Source organism: Dromiciops gliroides, chromosome 3 (assembly GCF_019393635.1).
Source record: "Dromiciops gliroides isolate mDroGli1 chromosome 3, mDroGli1.pri, whole genome shotgun sequence".
NCBI classification, from domain to species: domain Eukaryota; kingdom Metazoa; phylum Chordata; class Mammalia; order Microbiotheria; family Microbiotheriidae; genus Dromiciops; species Dromiciops gliroides.
The window spans coordinates 580,316,026-580,343,720 of NC_057863.1; the positions used below are offsets into that span (position 1 = coordinate 580,316,026).

Consider the following 27,695-nt stretch of genomic DNA (forward strand, 5'->3'; position numbering starts at 1 on the left):
AATCATGGGCAGCATCTTAGCTCGGGAGGAGCGGGGCCTCGAAGCAACCCAAAGGAGCTGTCAGTGTTTGAGGGAGCGTCGTCCTACTCCTCCCCTCACTTCCATATCTCCCCAAGAGAACTGCCAAGCTTTGAAAACATTCCCGAATTCTGTGAATAATGTAAGCGTAGGTTTTATTGAGGAAAGTTCCTCTTTCTCTACAACTCTCCTTGACTTCTCTAGGGCCGGGTACGGTTCTGAGGAAAGGATGCACTTAGCTGACGCTCCCTTAACGCACGCTCAACGCCCTCCACGTCGCAACTCTCGGCACTGAGGACTACAAGTCCCAGGATGCAACCAAAAGATTGTGGTATGGAAAGTTACCTAGGAGAGGATGCTCGGCAAGAGAAAGTCGCGCCTTCCTCCCCAAGTGAGTAAAGGGTGCCTGCGCGGGGGCGGGGCCAGCGGCTAGAGGTCAGAGGTCAGAGTGCCGTTGTGGCGGGAACTGGGGCGATGTTGACTGAGGCGTGGATCTCCCGCGGACGAAGAGTCGAGAAGGGGAGGAATGTGAAGTGAGGCTGGAAAGGTAGGTTGGTGGCAGCTTGTGAAGGGCTCTAAATATCGAACGTAGAAGCTTGCGGACTTGAACTTTAGGAAGATCCCTTTGGCAGCCGAGTGGAGAAGGGACTGTAGTGGGGAGAGACCCGGGGCAGGGAGACCAGCCAGCAGGTTCCTGCATATCCTTCCGTGTGGTGTGTGTGTGTGTGTGTGTGTGTGTGTGTGTACACGTGTGTATACATGAATGCATCCATGCACATGTGTGTATACATGCACACAAAGTAACCCACTTAACCTTCAAAATTCCTTATATCCACACAGCACCCCCCATTCCCCATTATGCACCCCAATCCCTGTGTCCTCCACACTGCACATTCCCTCACACACATGCTGACCTGTCCTTCCCCACACACCCACATCCCCCTATTACCCATACTGTAAGCTACACACAGAAACACTGACGTCCCCTACATACATGCATCCCATCCCTTCCCCTCGTACCTTTATGTATTGTTAAGGATAATGTCCGGATTCGCTCCTACAAAAATGACACTCCAACACCAGGTGAAGAAAATCAAATTTAATGAGTATTATAGTACAGGAAAAGAGATAGTAGTTTTGCAACAGCAGTAAAGTAAGCAGCCTAACAATGTAATTATTAAAGCAAAAGCGACCACTATGTAGAGATTTTAAGAGAAATACATCACCAAATCAGGGAAGCACCAACTCCTAGGTCCAATTGGCTGGGAGTCCCGGTACAGCCTCCCAGAGTCCCGATTGGGAATATCCCAGGCAGAGAGTCCTCTCCACGGGTGAGACTCCAAAGAGGTGGGGGATTACTTTGACTTATATAGTACCTTAAACAAAAGTGGCTTGAAGCCACCAATAGCGGCTTGTATGATGAGCTAATTTTATGACTAATACCAAGTGAGTTCGTACAGGATCACTGCCAGAGAATTTGGAATAAACTTTTAGTTTCTCAGAACATACTCCTGAGGGGGAGCCAACCCCCCAGGACTACTCCTGGAATTGTTTATAGTCCCTAGGAATGGTTAGTTCCTGGGAACCTTAGGCAGTTAATCAGTGAGATATACCTAGAAGGGACCTGGCCAAGATCCCAGCAGGGTGTCCTCCCTCACTGTTCCCACTCTCGGTCAAAACAGGGGCAATTTCCCACCTGAAGCTATAGCTAGAATTCACAGAAAACATAGAGGGGGCAAACACAGGCTTCTGAGCTAGGCCTCTACCTGGATAATCTTCTAATATTCATTTACCTTTCACCTTACTACATATACCCTTATACTTACAACACTAATCCACTCTTTAAACCCTCTTGTTACCTCCTTAGCCCCCAGATGCTCTGTTCCCATACAGACTGACTAGACCTACACACCTTTGACCTCACTGCCAATACTCATCTCAGCCACTGAATTTCCTATCCGCATGCACATACCTTCATCATCCCTACCCACTTCATCTCTTATATCCCCTTACACTGTATTTTCCTTACTCATACTGTACTTCTAAGCCAACCCTAATGTTCTGCCTTCATCCCTCACCTCACCCCTAACAGCACCACTTGTCATTCCCTGACAAAGCCTAAACATAGGCACACCACCCATTGCCGTGATTTTCCCCAAGACCTTCTCATAGGCATTCCTTTACTTGCCAAACACGCTTCTTCACCTGCACAATTCCTGCTTCACTAATCTCTACCTCTGCTCTTTACCCAACCTCCCCACCCCATCCTAGCCCACCCCACCCCCATCTTGTGCATGGCTCCTCTGGCCAAGCCCACTATACCTCCTACAGACCCCTACTGCTCCCTACATGCGCAGAGCAAAGACAGATCTCTACACATTATCTATACATTAACCATGGTTTTTGAACTTGTCCTGCACAGGCACATTTTGGGTGCTTTGGGGGATATTTAGAAGACAGGTCCCTGCCCTGCAGGAGCTCATAGGCAACAATTATACAAGACAGTGTATAACTCCCATGTCTCTTGTGCTTTAAAGTTCATACTATGTCTTTTTGCACAATAACCTTATGAGAAAGATAGTATAAAGTGTTATTTTACAGATGAGAAAACTAAAATTTAGAGAAGGAAAATTAGCAAATAGTTCATAAATAGCAAGACTAGGATTTGAACCCACAACTCCTACCTTTTTCCATTATACCCCACTGCTTCTCAGTATATGATAAGTGCTATAGAAATGGTACAGACTAAAAGTGCTAAGTGCAGAGGAGAGAGATCTTTGAGTTGTATAATCGAAGACTTCATGGAAGAGAGAATTCAAAATAAGGTTTAAACAATGGCTTCAAATTCAGTCAGTAGAAACCGAGGTAGGGCATTCCAGGCAGAGGGCAAAGGCATAAATGTGGGAAAGCACAGGTATGTTCTAAGTCAGCGAAAAGATGGCCTGGCTGTAGCGTATAAGTGTAGGGTGTAAGAAGACGAGCACTGGGAAATGTGATTGGAAAAGAAGGCTAGGAGCAGCATCCAGAGACCCTAGAATGGGAGCTGAAGGAGTTTGTATTTTATCCTGTAGGCAATGAAGAGCCATCAGGGGGTTTTTTGGAGCAGGGGAATATGCATTAGGAAGAGTAATCTGGCAGCATGTACGGAATCATCACTCATTTTTATGGGGCTTCAAAGTTATTTTCTTTATTGACCTTCTGAGGTGTGTAATGAGGAAAGACATAGAGGGTTAAACACTTGTCCATGATTCCTAAACAAATAGCTCCCCTATTACATAGGATTATCAAAGGGCTTTTCTCATCATGGGGATGGGCGGTAGGTTAGAGGCAGAAGAATCTTGATTTTATATTTTATATTAAACAAATAAAGCTTCAAAGAGCACAAATGACTTGCTCAGATTGTTCAGCTGTTGTCCCTTAGAAGGTAGATTGGAGGAAGAGACTGCAGCCCAAGGAGATGGTTAATGTTATTTGCATTTATTCTCCATTTGCTTCTTGGATGTGTTTTTTTGCTAGACGAGACTAGACCAGAACAGGCCTTCCTTCCTCATGTCCTTTCACTGCACCTAGTCAAGGGTTGTCTGTTTGTATACAAATAGCCCCTTGACAAATGCTTCTTTCCTCATGGAAACACAGTGTCTCTCTTTTCTTGCTTTGCCCTGTCCCACATGCCCTCCCCATTTCTTTCTCCTCAAAACAATCATGTACCTTTTTCTCCCAGAGACGGAAGGGTCCAAGAAGAAGCCGAGAGGGCCAGTGTGGTGACAGGGCTTGCATGCATCCTGAGAGAAGGGGTTGGTGGCTGCCCCTTCTGTGATGTTTCTGTGCTTCCACATGGCTCCTGTGAAGATCAGCCACGTGGTATCGTTCTCCTCCCAGGTAACAGGACAAATTCGGGCAAGTAGGATCCTCCGAATAGTTGCAGCCCCTGGGGATCACAGGGACAGAGGCATGGTCCTGTCCTTGGGGAGCCCCAGGTCTGGCAGCAGGCACATAGCCCTTGATCTGAAAGAAAGGACAGGGCTCTCCTCTTGGAAAGCCTCCAGTTTGCTAGGGGAGACATGGTTCCTGTCCAAGGGTCCCTCTCCATTCTTAGAAAGGAGATACCTGAACAGCCATCTGGTGACACTTTGTGGTGACAGCCTTCGTGACACTTCCCTTCCCAGGCATTTGTGATAGGCCATATGGTGTAGTGAAAGATGTGATAGACTTGGAGTCAGGAGAGCTGGGTAAGATCAGCTCCTAATACAGGTAACCTGGAGAAAGTCACTTAACCTCTCTGCAGCTCAGTCTCCTCATCTATAAAATGGGAATAATAATACTTGGACTACCTACCTCATAGGATTATTATGAGGAAAGCACTTTTTAAACCACCTACTATAGAAATGAGTATTATCATAATGATTAATCATAAGGTGGACCTTTTTTCTTAGATTAGCAGTGTTACATCAAGTGGATAGAGAGCCCTCTTCAGAGTCAGGAAACCTGGGTTCAAGTCCCACCTGACACATATAGGTTGTGTGATTCTGAGCAAGTCACTTGACCTCTCAATACCCCTGGTAATTCTAAGACTATAAATTACAAAGCAGGTGTCTGTCTTCAGGGGTAGAGAATGTTCCCCCAAGGCCTCCCTGCACTGATGAAATCATAGGTCAGACCAGAATGTTGGGGAGCATCCTTGACTCCTGAAGCTGAGGGTAGAAATGGCAACAAAAGCCCTGAACTGCCCTGGCACTCCTGCCACGTGGGAGCTCCTGTTCTGATGGCATTGTGTCTATCCTTCCCATTGTTACCTACTATGCTGGGTAAAATAAAGGAAAACCAACCTCATTAGCTTTCCTTGGGATAAGAAATTGGGGCTTACTGGGGCTTATTCTGAAGGGTGCCCCTCCATTCCTAGGAACCCCTTTCCCTCTGGTTCAGTGAGGCCTCCCCTTGATGACCTCTACTCTTTTGGTGGCCTCTGGCCCAGGACTCCAGGTACCCTGTGGAAAACCTGCTGGACCCAAATGAACCATTGAGGCCTTGGCTCAGCTCCCCTCGGGACCACAGTGGGCAGCTCAAGGTGGAGCTGCAACTAGAACGGGCTGTGCCCATCAGTTACATTGACATAGGTAAGGAAGCATAGCCAGGGCCCTTGTGGTACAGGGTTGGGGAGGGGACACAGGGGACAGCAAGGGCAGTAAGATCCACTCCAGACCTGCTTTCAAGGAGGGTTTAGTGGTTCTCAAACTTCCTTGGTCTCAGGATCCCCTTACACTTAAAAACTACTGAGGACGCTTGAAGAACTTTTCATATATGTTGGTTATATCTATTAATGTTTACAACATTAGAAATTAAAACATAATTTGGTGTTATTATGACAATAATATAATTTTGACCTTGCAGCACCCTGAAAGGATCTCAGAGACTCTAGGGGTCCCAAGACCACACTTTGAGAACCATTGAATCAGATTATTTTGCTTGTAAACACTGAACAACTGCCATGGGTGGAGTCATTTCACACTCGGGGAGAAACAAGGATGAAGATTAGCCCCATTTTATAGTTAAGTGAATACAGCTTCAAAGAGCACAAATGACTAGCTCAGATTGCACAGCTGTTGTCTGATAGAAGGTAGATTGGAGGCCAAGGAGATAGTTAATGTTTGCATTTATTCTCTGGGTCTAATGTGGGAGCTAGGATCCTTATCTTCAGGGATTCCTTAGGGAATCTGGTTTGGGGGAAGAGAATCTGCCTCAGGAAAGCTCCTAGTCTGAGAGGGGAGAACACAGACTTATCTCTACCCTCAGGTATTCCCCCTTCTCTAATCTGATCTAAGAGATAGGTCACAGGTACTAAGAAATAGTGGTAGCTATGCCAATTATACCCATGAACTGCTGAAGGGATTGGGATGAGCAGAGGCTTCTTGGAGGAGATGGAGCTGTGTAAGTTGAGATGGCTACATAGGAATTCCCTGAAATGAAGGGACTTGTCAAGGAATTAGCAGAGACCTCTGCATGAGCAGAGGGTATTGGCTTGGATGGTACTGAACTAGGTAGAGCCAAGATTTAGCCCTGTCTAAATCAAGTTTTGGAAGGAAGCGTATACTCTTCACAAAAGCTGATAGGCTTGTATTCCATCCCCCAGCCAATTGTTTACAGGTAAAAGAAAGTACTTATATTACTCCCTTGCCCTGTTTGTCCCTAGGGAACTGTGGCTGCGCCTTTTTGCAGGTGGATGTGGGACGTTCCTCCTGGCCCCCAGGAAGGCCTTTTCTGACCTTGCTTCCAATGGCCACATTGATGTCACCAGCTGACTCCAAACTGGGAAAGAACCGTTCAGGGGTCCGCATGTTTAAAGATGGTAAAGAGGGGAGGGGAAGAGAAAAAGGGTGTGGGTATGTGTGAAGTGTTTTATAATTTAGTGTGAAGGCCTGTATGTTCTGTGGGAAGGTGTATGGGGTATATGTGTGTGTGTGTGTGTGTGTGTGTGTGTGTCTATATATTTTTATGTATATGGAGTATACATGTGTGTATTTTGGAAGAGGTTTATGGTATATGATATTGGGTGTAGAGTATGAATGCAAAGTGAAAGTATATTTCATAGGTACAGGATGTGTGAGATAAAAGGTCTTTGTACAAAAGGAGTATGATGTTGGATGTGTGAATGTGTAGACAGTGATATTAGGTCTACATGTAAATAAAGGGTTTGATATTAGGGCTAAAGAGGGTAGTACAAGATTTGTGAGATGTCTGTGTGTAAGGGCTGCGATACTGGGGGTGTAGGAGGTCATGGATGGGCTAGCTGTTGGGTCTATATATTGGAGTGATAGAGACATATAATGTCTGATCTGTGTAGGTAAAGTATATTGAGGGTATCTGTGTGTCTAATGATATGTATAAAATCTGTGTGTGAATGTATAAAAATGATGTGTGTGGCAGGAGAGGACAGATATAATAGACACACTGTCAGCTTCTTGGGCTCAGGGATTATCATTTTTGTCCGAGTGCCTGGAACATTGTAGGCACTTCATAAATGATTGTTGCTTTATCAGTTACGGTGGTAATATTCCATGTAAACCTCTCATTAATGTCATTTAGGAGGTAGTTCAGGAGGTCGATGGTAAAGGGTTCCTGGTGTCTGTTGTATGCTGCCTATAAGCCAGACCTTCAGCTCCTGTTATTCCGGTGTTGAACATTAGCTATGGCAGACAGAAGTGATGCTGGGATACTGAGAAGGTGGCTGCTGCTGCTGGGGGGCAAGGAGGTGGTGCTGGTGGAGCATGGTGGGAAATGGAGCTAGGAAGAGAGGCTACGTCTGGCTTTCCTTGTGGTGCATGTGAGCAAGGCTCAGCTGCACCTGGTCAGACCCTTAGCACCAATGCCTGAGGGAGGATAAGCAGGTAGGCTCCCTTCCACCTCTCTATGGCTTCTTTTCTTTCTGTTCTCTCTTCTTCCCACCCCGTTATCTTCTTCTTCCTTCTCTTTCCTTTGATTACATTTCCTTCCTCTTTCTTTGTCTCATTCTTTTCCTCCTCCTTCCCCTGATCACGTCATGCTCCCATAATCCCTCTTCATTTCTTTTCCTACCACTTTCTTTCCTTTTCTCCTGCCACCTCTTTCCTTGTCTTGTCCTTTCTTCCCTTTCTTTCTCTTCCTTCTCTTCCTACTATTTGCTTCCTCCCCTACCTTCTCATCCTCTCCCCTTTTTTGTTCCTTTATAACCTCGTTCATTCCTTCTCCTTCTGATTCTTCAGGGGATTTTATGGCCCCAACAGCAAGTGAGAGCTGGGACCGGCTTCGAGTGACTTGTAGCCAGCCCTTCAACCGCTGGCAGCCCTTTGGTCTCATGTTCCTTCGAGTGCGTTCTCTGCAGGAGCCCAGAGAAAACCCTGAGAGCTCTCAAGCATGTGACCAGAGCCAGGTGCGTCAGAAGTTAAAGGAGTACCCAGGGAACAGCCTATGTGTTTCCTCTTCTTCCTGTGTCACTATTGGGACCCAATTAGAAATCACAGGATGAGGAGAGTCAGAACCATACATATATAAACATGTATGTTCAGTGTGTACAAATCTATACACAATTAGAATCAGTCATCAGACTTTTATCATTTGTGCCTACTTTGTGCCAAGAACTTAATTCCTCATATTTATATAATGCCTTGAAGCTTACACAGAAAGAAATATGTAATTCAGGTATTCATCCTATGGGGGAGGGGGCATGATCCTAACACTATACCCATTTTCCAGTTTAGGAAATTGAGGCTATTATGCTCTGCCACATTCACACATCTGGTAATTGTCTAAGGTGGAATTTAAACCCAGATCTCTTGATTCTAAGTTCAGCAGTGTTTCTTCTTTGTCGTTGTACAAAAGCATGTGTACAGTTACACTCAATTTTTCTTACATCTGTCTTATTATTGTGACTAAACTAAGGGACTCTGTCATGTTCATATTTATGTCCCCCCACAGAGTCTTAGCATGGGGCTTCATATAAATCACTTAATTACAAGAGCTCCATAAACACCCCCACACACAGGCTGAAAACAGTATTGTGGCACTTCAGTGAAAACTGAACAGTCGCTGGCAGAAATTAGATTTAGGCCAAGCACAGACCACAATAAGTCCCAAATGGATTTGTGACCTAAATATAAAAGGTCACATCATTAGGAAATTGGAGAAGGAAGTAAAACTATGTCTGGGGAATACATTTTTTCACTTAATAGTATTTTATTTTTTCCCCAATTACATGTAAAGATAGTTTTCAACATTCATTTTTGTAAGATTTAGAATTCCAAATTTTTCTCCCATCCTTCCTTCTCCCCTCTCCAAGACAACAAACAATCAGATATAGGTTATACAGTACAATCACATTCAACATATTTCCACATTAATCATGTTGTGAATGACAAATCAGAACAAAAAGGAAAAACTACGAGAAAGAAAAAACAAAACAACAAAAAAGTGAAAATAATATGCCTCAATCTGCATTCAGACTCCATAGTTCTTTCTCTGGATGTGGAGAGCATTTTCCATCATGAGTTTTTTTGGATCGTTGTATTGCTGAGAAAAGATAAGTCTGACATAGTCGATCATTGCACAGTGTTGCTGTTACTATGTATCATGTTTTTCTGGTTCTGCTCACTTCATTCAGCATCAGTTCATGTAAATCTTTCCGGTTTTTTCTGAAATCTGCCTGCTCATCATTTTTTATAGCACAAATAGTATCCCATTACATTCATATACCACGACTTTTACAGCCATTCCCCAATTGATGGGCATCCCTTCAATGTCCAATTCTTTGCCACCACAAAAAGAGCTGCTATGAATATTTTTGTACATGTGGGTCTTTTTCCCTTTTTTATGATATCTTTTGTATTCAGACCTAGTAGTGAGTAGTATTGCTGGGTCAAAGGATATGCAGTTTTATAGCCCTTTGGGCATAGTTACAAATTGCTCTTCAGAATGGTTAGATCAGTTCACAACTTCACCAACAATGTTCCAATTTTCCCATATATCCAACATTTATAATTTTCCTTTTTTATTATATTAGCCAATCTGATAGGTATAAGGTGGTACCTCAGAGTTGTTTTGATTTACATTTCTCTAATCAATAGTGATATGGAACATTTCTTTTTCATGACTATAGATAGTTTTAATTTCTTCATCTGAAAGCTGCCTGCTCATATACTTTGACCATTTCTCAATTAGGGAATGACTTGTATTCTGATACATTTGATTCAGTTTTCTATATATTTGAGAAATGAGCCCTTTATCAGAAACACTGACTGTAAAAATTGTTTCCCAGCTTTCTGTTTTCCTTCTAATCTTGGTTGCATTGGTTTGGTTTGTGTAAAACTCTTTTAATTTAATGTAATCAAAATGATCCGTTTTGCATTTCATAATGTTCCCTATCTCTTATTTGGTCATAAATTCTTCCCTTCTCCGCAGATCTGACAGGTAAACGATTCCTTCCTCTCCTAATTTGTCTATGATAATACCCTTTATGTCTACATCATGTACTCATTTTGACTTTGTTTTTGTATATGGTGTGAGATGTTGGTCTATGCCTAGTTTCTGCCATACTATTTTCCAGTTTTGCTGGGGAATAATTCTTAACTAAACAAGGGGTAGAGGTGATTGTAGATGATAAAATTGTCAATTTCCATGAAATTGAAAAACTTTTTACATGAACAAAATCAGTGAAACTAGTTAGCGAAGTAATTGAAAAAATATTTGCAACAAATATCTCTGATCAAATTTTAAAAATGCAAATTAAAATAATTATAAAGTTTTACCTCACACTCATCAGATTAGCCAAGATGACAAATATTGGAGGGCCTGGGGCAGCAGGGGGTGGGGTGGGAAGGAAAGGATCATCAATGGTACTATTAGTAGAGCTATGATTTGGTCCAGCTGTTCAAAATAATTTGGAATTATTTTATCACTTTTTGTGAAACAAACTAGACTAGTAGTCATCTAGTGATTGTGTGTTCATTCTTTTTTCAGTTATATCTGACTCTTTGTAACCCCATTTTGGGGGTTTTTTATCAAAGATACTGGAGTGGTTTGCCAGTTCTTTCTCCAGATCATTTTACAGATGAACAAACTGAAGCAAACAGGATTAAGTGACTAGCTCAGGATCACACAGCTAGTGTCTGAGGTCAGATTTGACTTCAGGTCCAGTGCTCTATCCACTGTGCCACAGATTGGGGAATGGCTAAGCAAATTATGCAGTATGAATATAATCTAATATCACTGTATTGAAAGAAATGATGACAACTACTCAAAGAAACTTGGAAAGACTTTTGTGAAGTGATGCTGAGGGAAGTTAGCAGAAGCAGGATGATACTTTATACAACCACAGTAGTAGAAAAACAAAACAATGTTAAAGCACATGACTTCAGCAGAGTCACATGAGCACAGAGTGCTCTAGAGAAACTTGTTTCCCATGTGGAACTCATTTTCAGATTGTGGCCTATGGGCCAATTTGTTTTGTTTGACTCTACTTATTTGTTACAAGAAAAGATTTAATGGAGGGGGAAATGGGATCACTAGGAAGTGACAAAATATAAAAAGAAATGAGCATCAATTAAACATTTAAAGGGATACATAGGAGACATTCAAGGGAACAAGAAATCATTTTGAAGTCAAGGTGACAACCTCTGAGCTAGGTATCAAAGGAAGAATGAGTTTCAGTGGGATAGGAGAGGAGAGGAGAGGAGAGGAGAGGAGAGGAGAGGAGAGGAGAGGAGAAGAGGTTCCAGTCCATGCACATAAAAATAATATATCAATCACAAGTCCACTATAAACATAGACACTTGTAAATGGCATCACAGATATTGATGAAAAAATACACACCTGCATGGTGGGGAGGACTGGTGGGCTGATGTTTGTCAATGATGCCCCCTGGTGGTGAGCATTTGTATTTCATTTGTTTCAGTCTCCCTTATTAAAGGTGGAGCCCTCTGTACAAGAACTTCAAGCCAGTCCTTGGCTTGCCAGCCCTGCCATCCGGAGAACGTTCTTCCCAGATCCACAGCCGTATGTACCGCCAGGGGCAAGGGAGAATGCACTGAGGGAAGCAGAGAAGGCCCCTTCTCTATGGTGTCTGCAATGGAGTTTGCTACTCCTGGTAGTCTCTTACCCTGTTCGTTATTAGAGCAAGAGAGGTTTCAGCTTCCATAGTGTCCTGGGCAAAGGTGTCTAAATAGCAGTATTGAGGCCTGAACCTGTTCCCATTCCTTTTTTCTCCTTCCCTGATCTCCTAACCCTAAAACTAACCTAGTCATTTTTCCTAACAGTATTGAGGGAGCAAAAGACCTTCCTTCAGGCTTAATACCATGAGGCAAGTTTCTCTGGTGCTTCCTTAATCTCCTAATACTCATGACATCTTTTTTTTTGGGGGGGAGGGGGCAGTGAGGGTTAAGTGACTTGCCCAGGCTCACACAGCTAGTAAGTGTCAAGTGTCTGAGGCTGGATTTGAACTCAGATCCTCCTGAATCCAGGACCAGTGCTTTATCCACTGTACCACCTACCTGCCCCATACTCATGACATCTTTATAGATCAACAGATCCAGTCCTTCTGAATGCACTATTTTATCTGGTGAAAATACCTAGTCCTATATCCTCATAGCCCCTCAATTTGACGTATACGTAAACTGTGCCTCCTGGACCGCCCCAGTCTGAAATAGACTCAGCCTTCAAGGTCATCAGTCTAACAGACACAACTAAGAGAGGCAGAAGGAACCTCAGGGGCCACCTAATCCAGGCTCATTTTACAAATGAGAAAACAGGCCCAGAGAGCTTGTTATTTTCCAAGGTCACACAAGTAGTAAGTATCAGAGTATCCGATTCCTGACCATTTTTCTGTGTGTGTGATATTGGTGCCATTCCAGGCCAGGATCTGTGTATCTGTGTCAGATAGAGAAACCTTGGGAGGGGGATCTGGGCATCTGTATCAGGCTGGTTGCTCTCCAGAGCCCCTTGGGAGGGGCATCTGGGCATCTGTATCAGGCTGGCTGCTCTCCAAAGCCCCTTGAGAGGGGCATCTGGGCATCTGTATCAGGCTGGCTGCTCTCCAGAGCCCCTTGGGAGGGGCATCTGGGTGTCTGGATTGGATTGGATGATCTCCAAAGTGAAGACCCAGGACTTGGTCAGACTGGAAGCCTCTAAAAGTAGGACCATATTGTTGACTCTGTTTGGTGTCTTACCCAGTCAAGGAAAGAATATGTCATTCTGGTAACCATAGAAAGGGCTTTGGGTCTTGTGCTTGTAACTGAGAACAAGGCCAAGTTCTCTCTCTGTTCCTACAGGAGCCTGGGGCAGGTGACTGAACTCAGGAGCCGCCTACAGCAGCTGCAGCCTGGGGCTTTAGGACGCTCGGCCCACATGGTGCTTTCTGCTGCCTGCCGGGCCCTTCCATCTACCTCGAAGAGCCTTGGGTGCCCCCAAGGGGAACCATCCCCCAACCACACAGCCAACTCAGGTTAGTCTACCCCATGCACATTTTACCCTTAGTTCCCAACCCCCTCCTCTCCTTGGTATTTGTTGTCCTTATACACCATGCCCCCCACCCCCTTCCTCCCCCAATGTGTAGGGCTGGCCTACAAACAAGGCTTCAGCTGGGAAAAGTAAAGGCAAGGAAATGGATAGTTTGTGTTTGTTTTCTTTCCTTCTTTCTTTCTTTCTTTTTTTTTTTTTTTTTTTGGTGAGGCAATTGGGGTTAAGTGACTTGCCCAGGGTCACACAGCTAGTAAGTGTCAAGTGTCTGAGGCCAGATTTGAACTCAGGTCCTCCTGAATCCAGGGCCAGTGCTCTATCCACTGCACTACCTATCTGCCCCTGTGTTTGTTTTCAATGAAGGAAGGAAGAATAAAAGGGGGTGAATTCTTATTCCTCAAGAAGAAATGAGGAAGGGAATTGTTTATGCATCATTTTTTTTTTTCACATGGAAAGGGATTATTTCTCATTCTGGAGGGAGAAATAAGGGAAGGGATGGTATCCTATTCATTCCTCATGACCTTTATGGTTTCACTGTGTACCCTGCATTCACCCCATGGTCTCATTGTGGGCATTTGTGATGTCTTGCCTCCCATCCAGTCATTTCTAGGAAATCCCTTCTAAGAAAACAAGTACTAATGGTGAGCCTTTGGGTGCTGGGAGGCCTCAAGCAATAAGAACTGTCTTTTTAATAACAGTTTATAGTTTGTTTCTATAGTTCTATATGGTCTTGCCTGCCCTTCACAACAACGTGGGGAGTTAGGCACTCTGAGTATTTTTTTATTTTAATTTTTTATTTTTCTCAATTATATGTAAAGATATTTTTTCAGTTCCAAATTTTTCTTCTACCCTCCCTTCCCTCCCCACTTCAGAGGCCAGCAAGCAATTTGATATAGGTTATACATTACTATCATGTTAAACATATTTCCACATTAGTCAGAACAAAAGGAAAAAAACACAAGAAAGAATAAACAATAACAATAACAAAAAAACAACAAAAGTGAAAATAGTATGCCTCAGTCTGCATTCAGACTCCACAGTTCTTTTTTTGAATGTGGAAAGCATTTTCTACCATAAGTCTTTTGGCATTGTCTTGGATCATTGTATTGCTGAGAAGAGTTAAGTCTATCACAGTTGATCACCACAAAATGTTGTTGATACTGTGTACAACGTTCTCTTGGTTCTGCTCATGTCACTCAGCATCAATTCATGTAAGTCTTTCCAGGTTTTTCTGAAATTCATCTGCTCATCGTTTCTTACAGCACAATAGTATTCCATTACCTTCATATACCACAACTTGTTTAGCCATTCCCCAATTGATGGGCATCCCCTTGATTTCTATTTCTTTGCTATCACAAAAAGAGCAGCTATGAATATTTTTGAACATGTGGGTCCTTTTCCCTTTTTATGATGTCTTTGGGATTCAGACCTAGTAGTGAGTGGTATTGCTGGGTCAAAGGGTAAGCACAGTTTTAAAGCCTTTTGGGCATGATTCCAAATTTCTCTCCAGAATGGTTGGATCAGTTCATGACTCCACCAACAGTGCATTAGTGTTCCAATTTTCCCACATCTTCTTCAACGTTTATCATTCTCCTTTTTTGTCATATTAGCCAATTGGGTAGGTGTGAGGTGGTACCTCAGAGTACTTTTAATTTGTATTTCTCTAATCAGTAGTGATTGAGAACATTCTTTCATATGGCTATAGATAGTTTTAATTTTATCATCTGAAAACTGCCTGTTCATATCCATACTCCAAATATTATTAACCTAGTTTTACAGATGAGGAAACTGAGACTCAGGGAGGTTTGATGGTTTGTTTATAGTCATAAAACTAGTAAGAATCAGAGGTGGGATTCGAGCTCAGGTCTTCCTGACTCCAAGTGCAGCACTCTCTGCAACAGCACACTGTCTCAAGATGAGGAGACTCCAGGCTTTCATCTGAGGATATCCCCTCATGATGTTAACTATGACCTCAGGAAATGTTATTTTGACTGATGGATCCTTTTCTTTAAGAATAAGGAGAGTATTGAAAAGACAGAGTTGGAGAGTAAAGAATTGTCATTGTGGGTTCTTTGCTGGGTGACCAGTCCTTGTTATACAGGGTGGAGAAAGGCAGTTCAGCAGGCTACAACAATTTGTTTGAAATTCTCCTTAAAGGATGTCCAATTTCTTTTGCCATTAACTTGTGTTCACTAAGCAATCCTCTATATTCTAGCTAGAGGCTTCATTTCCTTCGTCTCTAAAAAGAAGTTTAAAAATTTGGTTGTGAGAATAAAATCACATCCATTGTGCCATTGGATTTTTTTTTTTTAGTGAGGCAATTGGGGTTAAGTGACTTGCCCAGGGTCACACAGCTAGTAAGTGTTAAGTGTCTGAGGCCGGATTTGAACTCAGGTCCTCCTGACTCCAGGGCCGGTGCTCTATCCACTGCGCCACCTAGCTGCCCCAGTGCCATTTGATTTTTATAATGACCTTGTGAAGTAAGGTGGAGCAGGTCTTATTATCCCCACTTTACATATGACAAAACTAAGCTTCTCAGAAGCTAAATAACTTACTTGAGTATACAACTAATAAGTGGAATATCTACAGTTAGAACCCAGGTCTTCCTTCTAGTTAATTGTTCTTTCCACTGTACCACACTGCCTTCCTAAAGCAGTTTGGCAAGAATGGTCCCCAAATGGAACGGAGTGCTTCAGGACAAAGGAAATTTCTAATCACTTGGTAGCGTTTAGGTAGAATTGAGATGGCATTTATAAGAATTGTCCTACTTAGGTAAGGTTGTACTGTATTTTTGGGCCAGGTCTGTGATTTCGTTGGTTGTGCTAAATCCAGCTTGAAAACCTGTGATCATGTAAAGATGACTTTTACATACCAGCATCCAGCTCTGAGAACCTATTATTCTGAACTCGAAGTGCTGTATATATGTGGGATGTTGTCATTAGTGACAACGACAAACAATGACTGTGATCCTGGGTTGACAGATGTCCCTGAGGCCAAGGAGCCAGGGTCCCAGGAGCAGAACTCGGAGAATGAGTCAAGTAGGACAAAGAGACAGAAGCTACAAAACCCAGGAAGAAGGTAACTGAGAAACCCTACAGCACCTCCTCTCAACTGCCCTCCTCTGCCCCCAACATGTCCTCTTTGGAAGGAATTTCCTTGCTTCCATGACTCTCTCCCTAATGTCCTTCTGATGACACAGCCTGCTTTGTATCAGACAGATCCTGGGGTCTCAGTGGGCTACCAGCTGCTACTGCTGCTGAGATGAATAGACAGGAGCACTGTACAAAGAAATCGAGGTCATTCTTATTCTCTACCTTCTGGGAGCCTCTGGTCAGTAGAGGGATATATAACTCTGCCCAATGAGTGGAAGCCCTCATAACCTGTCCCCCCCCCATAATATTCTTACAGAATAGCAAGTTATCTGTCGACAACTATTATTCTAGTATTACCAAAATGTACAGTGGAGTCAGTCATGGAAAGCTTCTTGGAGGATGTAGGTTTACAAAAAAGCCCTGGCCATGAATTAATGACAAGTCCTGGGGACAGACTCCCAGGTATGGTGAATATCCCATCAGAGCTTTGGCTGTCCCACTGCCAAGCCTTCGTGGCTAGTGACACCACCACTAAACATCATTTTGTTCTACAGACCTCCAGCCACCCCACGTCCACGGCAGTGCAGGAAGGTGATGCCCAGACGACAGCTCCCCCAGCCACAGACGAGTAGTGACCATGGTCAAGAGAGTGGACAGTGCCCCATTTGTGCAGGTGAGGGGAAGTGTGACAATAACACTGCCACTTCCTCTTACACAGAGGAACTTTGGACTTTCCCAGGCCAAGGGCACATATCCAGCCTGGCTGAGTCACTATTGCCAGGACTCCCTTGGGGTTTGGTGGAGCAGTGGTGGTCTGGTTTCTCATTTACCTCTCCTTCTTTTCCCCTCTATCCCAACCAACTTTCCCATCTTTCTTCTCCCTTCCTTGGGTTCTTCTTTATCTTAATCCAGTTATAGTAGGTTAGTACACATTGAGTTTTTTGAAAAAGTATTTTCAAGTACCTACTATGTGTCGGGCACTGTGCTAGTCACTAAAGACAAAAAATACAAAAGTGAGGTAATCCCTCTCTTCAAGAAGGAGGAGGTGACAGCTCAAAGACCCAGGAAAGGGAAGGGTGGAAAGAGGAAAGAGGGTTTGTGTTTGGAGAGTCACGTGGATGCTGAATGGAGTGGATTAGCCTACTTCCACCCTGAAAGTGGCGGAAAGGGGTGAGGCAAGACCACCATCAACCATATTTGATTCTATGGTTCAAGTTCCAGACGGGGGGGGGGGGGGGGGATGGGGGGTTTATTTAGGGGGATATGTGACCCTTCCCCTCAAGTCCAGCCCCCCCACTTCTACATTCCACATTGGAACAGTGATGTGGAAGTCTGAAGTCCTCGGTCCAAATCCCAGCTCCAACATTTCTTAGTCATGTGAGTGACCAAATGACTTTAGCTCTTGGAACCTCATTTTCTCATTTCTAAGATGGCAAGAAGTGCTTCCTTCACAGGGTGGGTAAGAGGAAAGCACTTGGTAAACCTTAGAGCCCTAAAGAAATGAGTATTTGGGCTTGTTTTTTCATTCATCCAACAAATATTTTTTTACACATCTTCTATATACAAGGAACAGCATGCACGGTGAACTCAAGTGTTACAAAGATAACAGGCAAACCTGCCCTCAAAGAGTTTGCAGTTTAGTAAGGGGAGAGCACAGAGAAGGGTCATACAGTAAACGAATGAGAAGTATACAAACTGCTTGGGAAGTAGAGGAGGAGGAGGAGGAGAGATCATTGCTTGTTGTCTCCCATGTTTGAAATCATGGGGTTTCTTGAACTTGAGTCATTTCCTCATCTCTCAGAGCCAATCAGTTACCAAGTATGCTGATGGTACCAAAAATTTCCCTTCAACCTCTGCTACCTTCTCTCTACTTCCACTCTAATACAGATCTTCATTTCCACCTCCTTGGACTATTGTAACAGCCTCCTGTCATGTCTCCCCACCTCCACCCTCCCTACTTCCAGTCATCTTTCCATATTCCATGGCATGTCATTCCTCTGCTCAAAAGTTCACCTGGCATTCAGGGCCCTCCACACTGATATCACCCTGGTCTTTTGTCTTTATGTCATATTACTTCTCTCTAAGCTCCAACCAGCCTACAACCCATACTTAGCTGTCTCCATGTCTTTGTTGACACTTCCTCAACCTAGAATTCCTCTGCAACAACAGAAGTACATATAGCAATCGAAATCCAATAGACATAACCATTTATAACCCAATTTAGATAGGTTGGGGTGGGCAGAATAGCATTTGTATATTTTTAAAAAATTATTCATTTCAGGAAATCTAGGACCCCAAGTGGTGTCATGAGGTGAAGAGCATTTGTGTCTCAGCAGGGACAGGAACAAAAACAATATTGTTACCAGAGTACTCTAGGATAACCTGGCTAGAAAGAGAACAGATTGGCACCTAGGTGGCACAGTGGATAAAGCACCAGCCCTGGATTCAGGAGGACCTGAGTTCGAATCTGGTCTCCGACACTTGACACTAGCTGTGTGACCCTGGGCAAGTCACTTAATCCTCATTGCCCCACCAAAGAGAGAGAGAACAGATGAAGAATTTGAGAGAGATCACAAATCCAGTGTGGGGTCTTGAAAGAACTATTATCAGTATATCAGCTAGAGCACTCTCTGTCTAAAGCAGAGTAGCTCAGGATTTCTTGACTTACCTTACGAATAATTTCTGAATTCTTGCCAACATGGAGAAAGTAGCTCCTGAGGTGGAAGTCACAGGCACCTTGGGAAGATGTGACCACTCCATCTTAGAGTTTGGGATAGAAAAGAAGAAAGCTGGGCAGAGTCTAATATGCACCATAGATTTTTGAAGAGCAGTTTTCCAAGGGATCAGAAAAAGGATTGCCAGGATGCCAAGTTACATCAACCTAACATATATTAAGTAACACAAATTGTACTGAGCACTGTGAATACAAAGAAAGGCAAAAATAGTCCTTGTGATTAAAGATGTACATTTTAATGGGGGGGGACAACATGAAAATAACTAAGTACATAATAATGTAGCAACCTACTATGTGCCAGGCACATACCCTCATTTTTATTTTCACAACAACCTTGAGAGGTACAAGTTATATATAGACTAGGTGGAAGGCAATCTGAGAAGGGAAGGCACTAGAAGCTGGGGAGGCCTGGGAATTAGAATTCTGCAGAGGTAGTTAACCCGTAAAAGATTGAGAGTAAGTGGGGGCAGCTAGGTGGCACAGTGGATAAAGCACCGGCCCTGGATTCAGGAGGACCTGAGTTCATATCTGATCTCAGACACTTGACACTAGCTGTGTGGCCCTGGGCAAGTCACTTAGCCCTCATTGCCCTGCCAAAAAAAAAAAAAAAAGAGTATGCAAGAATGAAATTCAGAAGGCACAAAGAAAAGTATTTCTGAGGAAGAAGAAAAAGAGGAATTGTCTAGAGGGAATGATGTGGATGCACATCAGATTTTTTTAAAAAAACAAAACATAGAAAATGAAAACAAGGACCAGTAACAAATATGTCAGTAAGAATAACATCAGAAGTACTCAAAGCTCAAGTGAGCCAAGCCTAATAAAAAAGCTATGGACAATGAAAGGGTTTTGTTTTGGGGATATTTTAGCAACATTGTGGGCAAGGGGGCTCAGAGAAGAGATACAGCCATGGTGTGGAGTGGCTGAGACAGTGAATGACTAGAGCCAGACAAGCAGAGCTTTCCAACTCATTTTCTTCTAACTTCCCCTTCTTTTCCAAGAAGAATGATCTTTGTGCGACAGAGGACAGAACACATGACTAATAGGGAGTGGGTATCCAAGATAAGGAAGGAGCTAGTAAGAGAACACTGACCATCCTTGATGAATTCATGCAATGGGGCCCAGGTGAACTGTGCCCCAAGATTATAAAAGAGTACACAGATGGGATCTTTGAAGATCCTGGCGAACAGGAGAGATACTTCAGAATTAAAAGGGAACAAACATCCCGATTCTCAAAATCAGGAAGAGAGTGGAGTCTGTATAAGTTGGTGAGCTTGATTTTAGTTCTTTACAAAGTTCTAGAAGACATTAAGTTGAGGGGTTGTGAACCTCTGGAAAAGAACACAGTAATCCCAAAGATCCAGCATGACTTCAATAATGCACCATGTCATTACCTTCATTACCATTTGTACATCGTTTATTAATTATTAAGCTCTTGCTGGGACCTAGGCACAAGAGTTAGAAAAAGAAAAAATGTCTCCACTCCCCAAGGAGCTCAAACTTTATCCAGGGAAATATTGTATCCATGTGGATAAATACAAAATGTAAACAAAGTAATTTTGGAGGACAAAGTTCTGCACCTGGTGGTGGCAGCAAACGAGGAAAGGCCTCCTGGAGGGGAAGGTGGCCTGGAAAGAAGACGGAGTTTCTAAAAGGCTGAGGAGAGAGTGCATTCCAGGCACAGGATGGGGAAGGGGAGAGGGAATGGCTCATATGTGACTGTGCCATAGAATCTGTGAAGGAAAAGTAAATCTAGAAGTGTAGAAACCAGATCGTGAAGGAGAGTTCTTTTTTGTTTTTTGTTTTTTTTATTCTGGAGGCCATAGCAAGCCACTGGAGCTTTTTGATCAGAGAAATGATAAGATCAAATTTGAGCTGTGTCCTGAAGGAAATGGATATTTTGCATGTGGGGATAGATTAAAGACCAATTAGGAGCCCATAAAAATAATGCAGAAGATTTAAAAACAAAACAAAACAAAACAAAAAAGGGTCAGCTAGGTGGCACGGTGGATAAAGCACCGGCCCTGGATTCAGGAGTACCTGAGTTCAAATCCGGCCTCAGACACTTGACACTTACTAGCTGTGTGACCCTGGGCAAGTCACTTAACCCCCATTGCCCCACTAAAATTTAAAAAAAAAAAAAAGTAATGCAGAAGAGAAGTGATAAGAGTGGTTTGGGGAGATTCTGAGAGATTGTGGAGAGAGAATCAACAAGACTTAACAACAGAGAGTGAAGAATTGAGGGTAACCCCGAGATCGATAGATCAAGGGAACATTGTAGGTATAGTTTACCTAGATTTCATTGAAGCATTTGACAGAGTCTCTCTTGCAATTCTTTACTTATCTCAGAGTATAATAAGCTAAGGATGTGGACCACCCCACCCCCTTTCCTGGAGGTCTCCAAGAAAAAAAAAATCCAATGTCTGACCTGTTGAAGACAGGTGGATGGCATTTTATTCAGGTATGTGTTGGATTGTGTGGCCTCCGAGGCCCTTTCCAACTCTAGAAAATGTCACGGAAGCTTTCCTTCATCCTATTGGTCAGTCAGGATGTTTCCCCTTGGATCTCATGTACCAATTCGTACCTCTCTAACACACTTGATGAAGCATGTCCTCCAAACCCACCCCTCCTCTAAAATGTCCATATTTCTGTTGAAAATAGCACTACTCTTCTAGTTTCCTTGGTTTATACTTTCAGCATTATTCTCAACCCAACTAGCCAAATAATTGTCTTGGCATTTCTACCTCTGCTCCATCACTCTCCTTCAAGCCCTTCTTTCCACTCACACCCTCAGACCGCCCCCACCTCAGTTCAGGTACTTATCATCTCTTGCCCAGAATTTTGCAATGGCCTCCCCACTTCAATCCCTCATTCTGTTCCCAAAGTGATTCCTCACTCCTCAGTTAACTCAAATGGCTTTCTGTTCCCTCTGGATTAAACCATAAACTCCTCTATTTGGCTTTTAAAGTTCTTCACAGTCTGGCCCTACACTAGCTTTCCAGCTTCCTGACACATCCCTCCCCTTCCCACTCTCTCCTGTCTACCAAACTAGCCCCTTCTTTGTTCTTTGCTCTTGGCACAGGCTCTCTCCTCAGTTTTGCTTTGCAGAATCCCCTCTTTTCCCTTAAGGCTCTGCCTAAGCTCCACTGCCCCTCCCAAGGTGGTTCTCTCCTTCCCTAACTGCCTGGTATTTGAGTACCTCATATTTCTTTTGTATTCATTCTGCATGTGCTCCCATATGTACTTGTGATCGCCCCTGACAAAAAGGTAAGTCTTTGAGGGAAGCACTTGTTTCCGTTTTTGTATTTCTATTCCCAGCACTTACCACAGTGTCTGGCACATAGTAGGCTCCTGATAAATGTTTGTCCATCAATTGACAATTGCAGTTCTCTCTTTGTGAGTTTTCTCTCTCAAAGGATCAGGACTGGATTGTTGCCGGCCCTCCAGCAGATGGCTCTGTTGATTGATCAAGGAATGCTTTCAAGAGGAAATATGGCATAATGGAGTATATTTGCTTTAGACTTGGTACCTAGCAGTTACGTGGTCACAAGTGAATTCTGTCAACTCTCGAAGCCTGTGTCTTAATAATGATAGCATCTCTAGGGGGCAGCTAGGTAGCACAGTGGATAGAGCACTTGCCCTGGATTCAGGAGTACCTGAGTTCAAATCCAGCCTCAGACACTCGACACTTACTAGCTGTGTGACCCTGGGCAAGTCACTTAGCCCCCATTGCCCCACCAAAAAAAAATAAATAAACAAACAAAAAAAATAATGATAGCATCTCTCACAAGATGGTTGGGAGGCTCAAATGATGTAAATCATGTAAAATGCTCTGCAAACCTTGAAGGGCTGTTTAAGTGTGGGCTGTTATCATGGCATAAATGACATTTGAGAGAGACCATGAAGGATGGGGGTAGTTTCCCACAGGCAGAGCTGAAGGGGGCAGGGCAGGGCAGGTTTGTTTTGTCTGCCTGCTTTGTGCCCAAGGCGCCTTGCTAAGGGATGTATAGGGGAGAAGAAAGTGAGTGGCTATAATCCAGTCCAGTTCAGAAGGGTGTGATACATCTTTCATAGAAAGGCAAAATGCTTTAAGTCTGGGCTTTGTGTTGGAAAGCTTCTTAGTGGAGAAGGGATTTCAGGAGCTGTGAGAATGGGTCAGCAAATAATTCCCGAGCACTTGCTCTGTGTGAGGTAAGCTCCGTGTTGGCCCAGGTTGTGAGTGAGTCAGGAGCAGGAATAGAGGCAGCCCCTGCTTCATCTTGGGGCCTGCGGAGATGATAGAGCTTGGTTAGCTGAAGGACAAGGCCAGGCAGGATGGGCTGTACAGCCTGGATTCAGAGTCCCAGCAGCTAGGCTGGCTTTTCCCAGAAGCAGCTGTTTTCCCTAAGAAGCCTCTTCTTCCCTCACTTGTAAACTTTCACTTAGTGCAGGTTTCATGAAAAGGACTTGGGCCAGTTTTGTTCATTCCTCTACCCTTCTCTCTCTCTCTCTCTCTCTCTCTCTCTCTCTCTCTCTCTCTCTCTCTCTCTCTTTCTTCCTCTTCCCCAGGATCCTTCAGCTTTGAGGTCCTTCCCCTCCATGCTGCAACCTGTGGAGAGAACTCCCCACCTCACCCAGTGTCACCCTCCTCCTCTTCATCCTCTTCATTATCCCCACCTCGGACTCCATCCTCACTGAACTCTGAGTCCCCTCGGGAGAACACACCCCCCCCTGCCTGGGTACAATGCCCCATCTGCCAGGGCCAGTTCCCAGCAAGGGAGGTGGCATGGCACGCCAGCAGGTGTGGGGAGCCCCCTGAGAACCCCTGGATGGGCCTGGACTAGACCTTTATGCCCCACGTGCTCTTGACTTCCTGCACACAGCCATCTTGCTAGATTCTAGGAATATGGAAGTACAAGCTACAAGAAAAGGCCAGAGGAAACATGAAGCCCTTGAGGCCAGGAATCTCAGCTCTCTCCCCACCCCCACCTTGATTTCCCATAAGGTTGTGGAAGAGCCTGAAATAGCAGAACTCAGGCCTGTGGGATTGCTGATAACACTGGGCTGAGCTTCATTACTATTCCAGGTTGCCATGACAGCTGTTGCCAGGGCACTTAGCTCCTTGCCAACCATCCTGCCCTTCTCCCAGGGAAGTCAATTTATAGTAATGGATAAACAGACACGGGCTATGGTGTTCTGCCTGGTGCCCCTCACCCTGGGGACAGAAAAGGACCTCAGCCTTGTTCCAGATATATTCAAATAGAAACTGAGGAACCAAGGAGTGATCATGCGATCCAGCAGAATCTGTCCTGGGATGTTAACCCTATGTTCCCCATGCCAAGAGGGAGGAGGCAAACAGTGAAGATGCTTCTTATGTAAAAACATCACATTTAACTCCAAGTCTTCTGGTGAGCTGAAAGTCAGATGATCTGAGATGTCAATTACTGGTCTGACTGTGTGACACTGAGTAAGTCATGAAACCTCTCAGGTCTCAGTTTACTCATTTATAACTAAGGGATTATTATTTTCACACCACAGTACTTGAGGGTTTTCGCAGGTACCCTGCAAATTTTGCTGTAATTTAAAAACTGACTTGTAAGCAATGAGACAGTAATCTCCATGAAGTATTGGAGGAAGGCTTCTTACCACCAAAGGCTTAACAGGACCAGTGGCTGAAGGGGATGATGGGCCCAAAAGAACTGTGAGGAGTTGAGAGCCCACAAGAAGGAGAAGGATCAAGGGCTGAAGCAGTCGGGAGGGGCTCAGATGGAGGGTCAGGGCTGCTCCCCAAAGAAAGGTCCCTCTCCTCCCCCAGTCCCCTACTGAGAGAAGGCCACCTGGAGCATCAAGCAGCACTGATGTTTCCAGGAAGGCCTGCAGGAGGAAGTCCCATTCTTGGAGGAATGGCTTCATGCTGAAGCAAGCACAGAAGAGAGTGAGCAAGACAGAGAGAAGTCTGGGAGGCATACCATATGGAGACTGGTTAAAGGCAGAATTAGGACCAATGATGGGGAGGTGCAAAGAAACAATTCAGTTTAATAAAAAGGAAAACATCTTGAAAACGGCCTTATCTTCCAGAAATGAAATGGACCATTCTGGAAGGCATTGCATTCCCCATTACTGGAGATCTTCCCATAGAAATTAATGACCGTTTGTTGAGGATTCTGTAGAATGGGTTCTCGTTTGGGTACAAGTTGGACTAAATAACCCCTGAGGGGCCTTTCAGTTCTGAAATTCTGTGATTCTAAGCCAGGAAGGGTATACAAGGTGTGCCCAGAGGACCCAGCGAAGCTTCCTCCCACTCTGCTATTCTTCCACAGTTGGTGTGACAGGGCCTGACTCCCACTCCACTCCAAACATGCTCTAATGCGTGTGTTTGCTCTCCAGGTCCCTGAGGGGCAAGGCAGGGGCAGAGGATGGGGAGCAGCTGGTCCTGGCAGGGGCAGGGCCCAGCACAGGGCGGGGTCTGGGTACATAAGAAAGAGTTGGGTATCCCAACAGGAGCAAACAGAACAGGAAGACCAGGAGGGCATAGCCATGGATTCACTCACGGTAAGGAGGTTCACCACTGCCCCCCTCTGCCTTCACTGAAGGTTTCCCTAAATCTTGGAATGGCACCTGCTCTTCTAGAAAGAGCCTGAGTTCAGCTATTTTAGACCAGTACTGAGAATTTTTTGGTTGGGGAGTTTAGAGACCCCTTCATCTTTTCAATATAGGGGTTGGGGGCAATAAGAGAACGCAAAGGCAAGAGGGGACCTAGGCCCAGGAAGTGTCGGGGTCCAGTCTACGGGAAGATATTAGAGGAATTGGAAAAAGCCTCAAAGGAGCAGTCTCCAGAAAGAAGCTCTGGGCAACTGTGTACCTGTTTACTGCTGCTTCAGGGAGGGGGCCCTGGACAGGAGGGCTCCAGGGATTCATTGCGAGTTGGGAGAGGGGGGAGAGCAGCTGGCAAGAAACAACAAGGGGGAGCAGGGACTAGGGTCTCTATTATTTCAACCTATAAAGTTGCTTATACCTAGATCAGGGTTAGGTGCAGACATCATGCTTAGCCTAGGCTTATCCAGGGGCCAGTGGCAGGATTAATTTTAGTGATGAAAGGGACCTTGGAGATAGATCCTTGGAAGCCAGGAGTCTTGGCTCCCAGCCCATCATATCAAATAGTCATCAAGGGAAGGAATAGGTGGGCATTCCTGCCCATCCTTGTTCATTGAACCCCTCTAAAATTTAGCCTATCTTCTTTCTGCCCCTGAGGCCCTAAACTAGTTTTGGTTGAGTGAGATACAAAGATGGATAGAGCTGGGCATGGTAGTACATACCTGTAATCCGTCTTACAAAGGAGCCTGAGGCTGGTGGATCAGAATTCTTGAGGATTCTGAGTTGCAATGGGCTATGCTGATTGTATGTGTCTGCTCTGATAAGTTTGGTGTTAATGTAGTGAGCCCGGGGTGGGATGGAGGGGTAACAAGGTTGCCTAAGGGGAGGGGAATAGGCTTAAGTGAGAAATAGCAGATCAAAACTGTGTAGATCAGAGGCCTGTGTATGGCCCCTGCACTTCCAGCCTGGATGAGATAAGGAGATCTGGTCTTAAATAAATTTTTTTAAACCACCAAAGGTTCCTAGAGAGATCTGAGCCCTGACTGACCTCAGACCCTTTATAAAATAAAACAAAAGTTAAGAGATCTTATTTTTGGCTCCTTGTGTTAATGCTTAAAGGGGGAATGGGAAAAGGCAAGGATTGCTTAGGGAAGAGGATTGAAGGGACAGGAGCTTGAGAGGTGGTAGTAGGAAGTGGGTGTGAGTCACTAGTGGGAGACAAATGGAGTAGTCACTAAGGGCAGGAAAGAAAAAGATATTAATCTTTTTCGTGGAAAAAAGCATCAGAGGTTAGGAATTGTAGGGAGTAGAGCTGGGCTGAGGGCGCCTTGGTGCAGGGGCAGGAGAATCAGATTAGAATTCTTGGAATCTCCTTTCCTCTAGCCCCAGCCTAACTGGAATGAGATCGTTAACCGGAAACTCCGCTTTCCTGCCCCACTGCTTGGTGCTATCCAGGAGGGTCAGCTGGGCCTGGTGCAGCAGCTGCTGGAAGCAGCAGGAACCGAAGCAAGTGGGGGTGGGGGGGGAGGAGGGGCCGGGGGGCCACAGCGTCAGCTGGAGGAGGCAGAGGACCGCTCTTGGAGAGAGGCACTGAACCTAGCCATACGGCTGGGCCATGAAGCCATCACTGATGTCCTGCTGGCCCAGGTCAAGTTTGACTTCAGGCAAATCCATGAAGCTCTCCTGGTGGCAGTGGATACAAACCAACCCACAGTGGTACGCCGCCTGCTGGCCAGGCTGGAGCGTGAAAAGGGCCGCAAAGTGGACACCAAGTCCTTCTCTCTGGCCTTCTTCGACTCATCCATTGATGGGTCCCGCTTTGCCCCTGGTGTTACACCGCTCACACTGGCCTGTCAGAAGGACCTGTATGAGATTGCCCAGCTGCTCATGAGTCAGGGCCATGCTATCGCCCGTCCCCACCCCATCTCCTGTTCTTGTTTGGAGTGCAGCAATGCCCGCCGCTATGACCTGCTCAAGTTCTCCCTCTCCCGAATTAACACCTACCGGGGCATTGCCAGCCGCGCCCACCTCTCCCTGGCCAGTGATGATGCCATGCTAGCTGCCTTCCAGCTCAGCCGAGAGCTCAGGCGTCTGGCTCGCAAGGAGCCAGAGTTCAAGGTTGGTCACTCGTGCCCCAGGATATAGTCAGAACCTTATTCTGGGTGTTCTAGGTGGGAGGGAAAGGATTGGCCCCTGCCTTCAGGGAACATCTGATCTAAGGGGGAGAGTCCCTTCTTTCAGGGATTCTCTGGTCTTCAATAGGAGGGGGTGGACACTGTTCCTGGTCTGAGTAGGAAGATGAC

General features: G+C 44.8%; 2 protein-coding genes across 3 annotated transcripts in view; both read left to right on the forward strand.

Moving 5' to 3' along the window:
- Positions 1 to 177: 177 nt before the first annotated feature.
- XNDC1N (XRCC1 N-terminal domain containing 1, N-terminal like) lies at positions 178 to 26,482 on the forward strand. 2 transcript variants are annotated; one of them, XM_043991956.1, is made up of 10 exons: positions 178 to 565; positions 3,740 to 3,897; positions 4,991 to 5,132; positions 6,206 to 6,361; positions 7,755 to 7,921; positions 11,438 to 11,538; positions 12,810 to 12,982; positions 15,978 to 16,074; positions 16,643 to 16,761; positions 23,368 to 26,482. In XM_043991956.1, exons 2-10 carry the CDS (start codon positions 3,835 to 3,837, stop codon positions 23,640 to 23,642), a joined length of 1,293 nt encoding a protein of 430 aa, XP_043847891.1. In that variant the 5' UTR covers positions 178 to 565; positions 3,740 to 3,834; the 3' UTR covers positions 23,643 to 26,482. The 2 variants fall into 2 exon arrangements, with proteins under 2 accessions (XP_043847891.1, XP_043847892.1); XM_043991957.1 differs by lacking the exons at positions 15,978 to 16,074; positions 16,643 to 16,761.
- Positions 25,165 to 27,695, forward strand: part of LOC122746387 (short transient receptor potential channel 2-like) — a 30,034-nt gene continuing 27,503 nt past the window's right edge. The window contains exons 1-2 of the mRNA XM_043991955.1: positions 25,165 to 25,350; positions 26,776 to 27,510. Coding sequence (XP_043847890.1) covers positions 25,165 to 25,350; positions 26,776 to 27,510 — 921 coding nt within the window. The remainder of the gene's footprint in view (positions 25,351 to 26,775; positions 27,511 to 27,695) is intronic.